General features: G+C 50.7%; 1 protein-coding gene across 1 annotated transcript in view; it reads left to right on the forward strand.

The window, feature by feature from the left end:
• Positions 1-1,019, forward strand: part of LOC105515657 (olfactory receptor 3A1) — a 56,783-nt gene extending 55,764 nt beyond the window's left edge. The window contains exon 3 of the mRNA XM_011947496.1: positions 66-1,019. Within this exon, the coding sequence (XP_011802886.1) occupies positions 72-1,019 (948 nt within the window). The 5' untranslated portion in view covers positions 66-71. The remainder of the gene's footprint in view (positions 1-65) is intronic.
• The last annotated feature ends 249 nt before the right edge of the window (positions 1,020-1,268 follow it).

The following is a 1,268-nucleotide window of genomic DNA, read 5'->3' on the forward strand; positions in this document are numbered from 1 at the left end:
TTTTTTCTGAATAAATAAATTATTGGGAGGAGTGATTATTTTCCTCCTTGAATGTTTCTTTGCAGGAACTCATGCAGCCAGAATCTGGGGCCAACGGAACAGCCATTGCTGAGTTCATCCTGCTGGGCTTGGTGGAGGTGCCAGGGCTGCAGCCAGTTGTCTTTGTGCTCTTCCTCTTTGCCTACCTGGTCACGGTCGGGGGCAACCTCAGCATCCTGGCAGCCATCTTGGTGGAGCCCAAACTCCACACCCCCATGTACTTCTTCCTGGGGAACCTATCAGTGCTGGATGTTGGGTGCATCAGCGTCACTGTTCCCTCAGTATTGAGTCGTCTCCTGTCCCACAAGCGTGCAGTTCCCTATGGGGCCTGCCTTACCCAACTCTTCTTCTTCCATCTGTTCGTTGGGGTGGACTGCTTCTTGCTGACCGCCATGGCCTATGACCGATTCCTGGCCATCTGCCAGCCCCTCACCTACAGCACCCGCATGAATCAGACAGTCCAGAGGATGTTGGTGGCTGCATCCTGGGTTTGTGCCTTCACCAATGCACTGACCCACACTGTGGCCATGTCCATGCTCAACTTCTGTGGCCCCAATGTAATCAATCACTTCTACTGTGACCTCCCACAGCTCTTCCAGCTCTCCTGCTCCAGCACCCAACCCAATGAGCTGCTGCTCTTTGCTGTGGGTTTTATAATGGCAGGCACCCCCATGGCTCTCATTGTCATCTCCTATATCCACGTGGCTGCTGCAGTCCTGCGAATTCGCTCTGCAGAGGGCAGGAAGAAAGCCTTCTCCACGTGTGGCTCCCACCTCACTGTGGTGGCCATGTTCTATGGTTCAGGTATCTTTAACTATATGCGACTAGGTTCAACCAAGCTTTCAGACAAGGATAAAGCTGTTGGAATTTTCAACACTGTCATCAGTCCCATGCTGAACCCCATCATCTACAGCCTCAGAAACCCTGATGTGCAGAGTGCCCTCTGGAGGATGCTCACGGGGAGGGGGTTACTGGCTTGAGGAGGTCTCAGTTGACCTTTTCTCCCTGCGTCTTTTGTACTAACGGAAAAATCTTCTAGAGCCAGAAACTAGGAAAAAAAAAATGGTTCAGACTTGTTTCTGTTTCCATGGGCATAAGAAGGACTTTTTGTAGGGAATAATAGTTTTCATTTCTTAAAGCAGCCCTGCCCAATTATAGGCAATGAATGTATAGGATCTGCCAAACCAGCGCCTTAGACATGTTCAACTTCAGGCACCGTGTTCTCTCCT

This window comes from Colobus angolensis, unplaced genomic scaffold, assembly GCF_000951035.1.
Source record: "Colobus angolensis palliatus isolate OR3802 unplaced genomic scaffold, Cang.pa_1.0 Scaffold267, whole genome shotgun sequence".
Lineage (NCBI taxonomy): Eukaryota > Metazoa > Chordata > Mammalia > Primates > Cercopithecidae > Colobus > Colobus angolensis.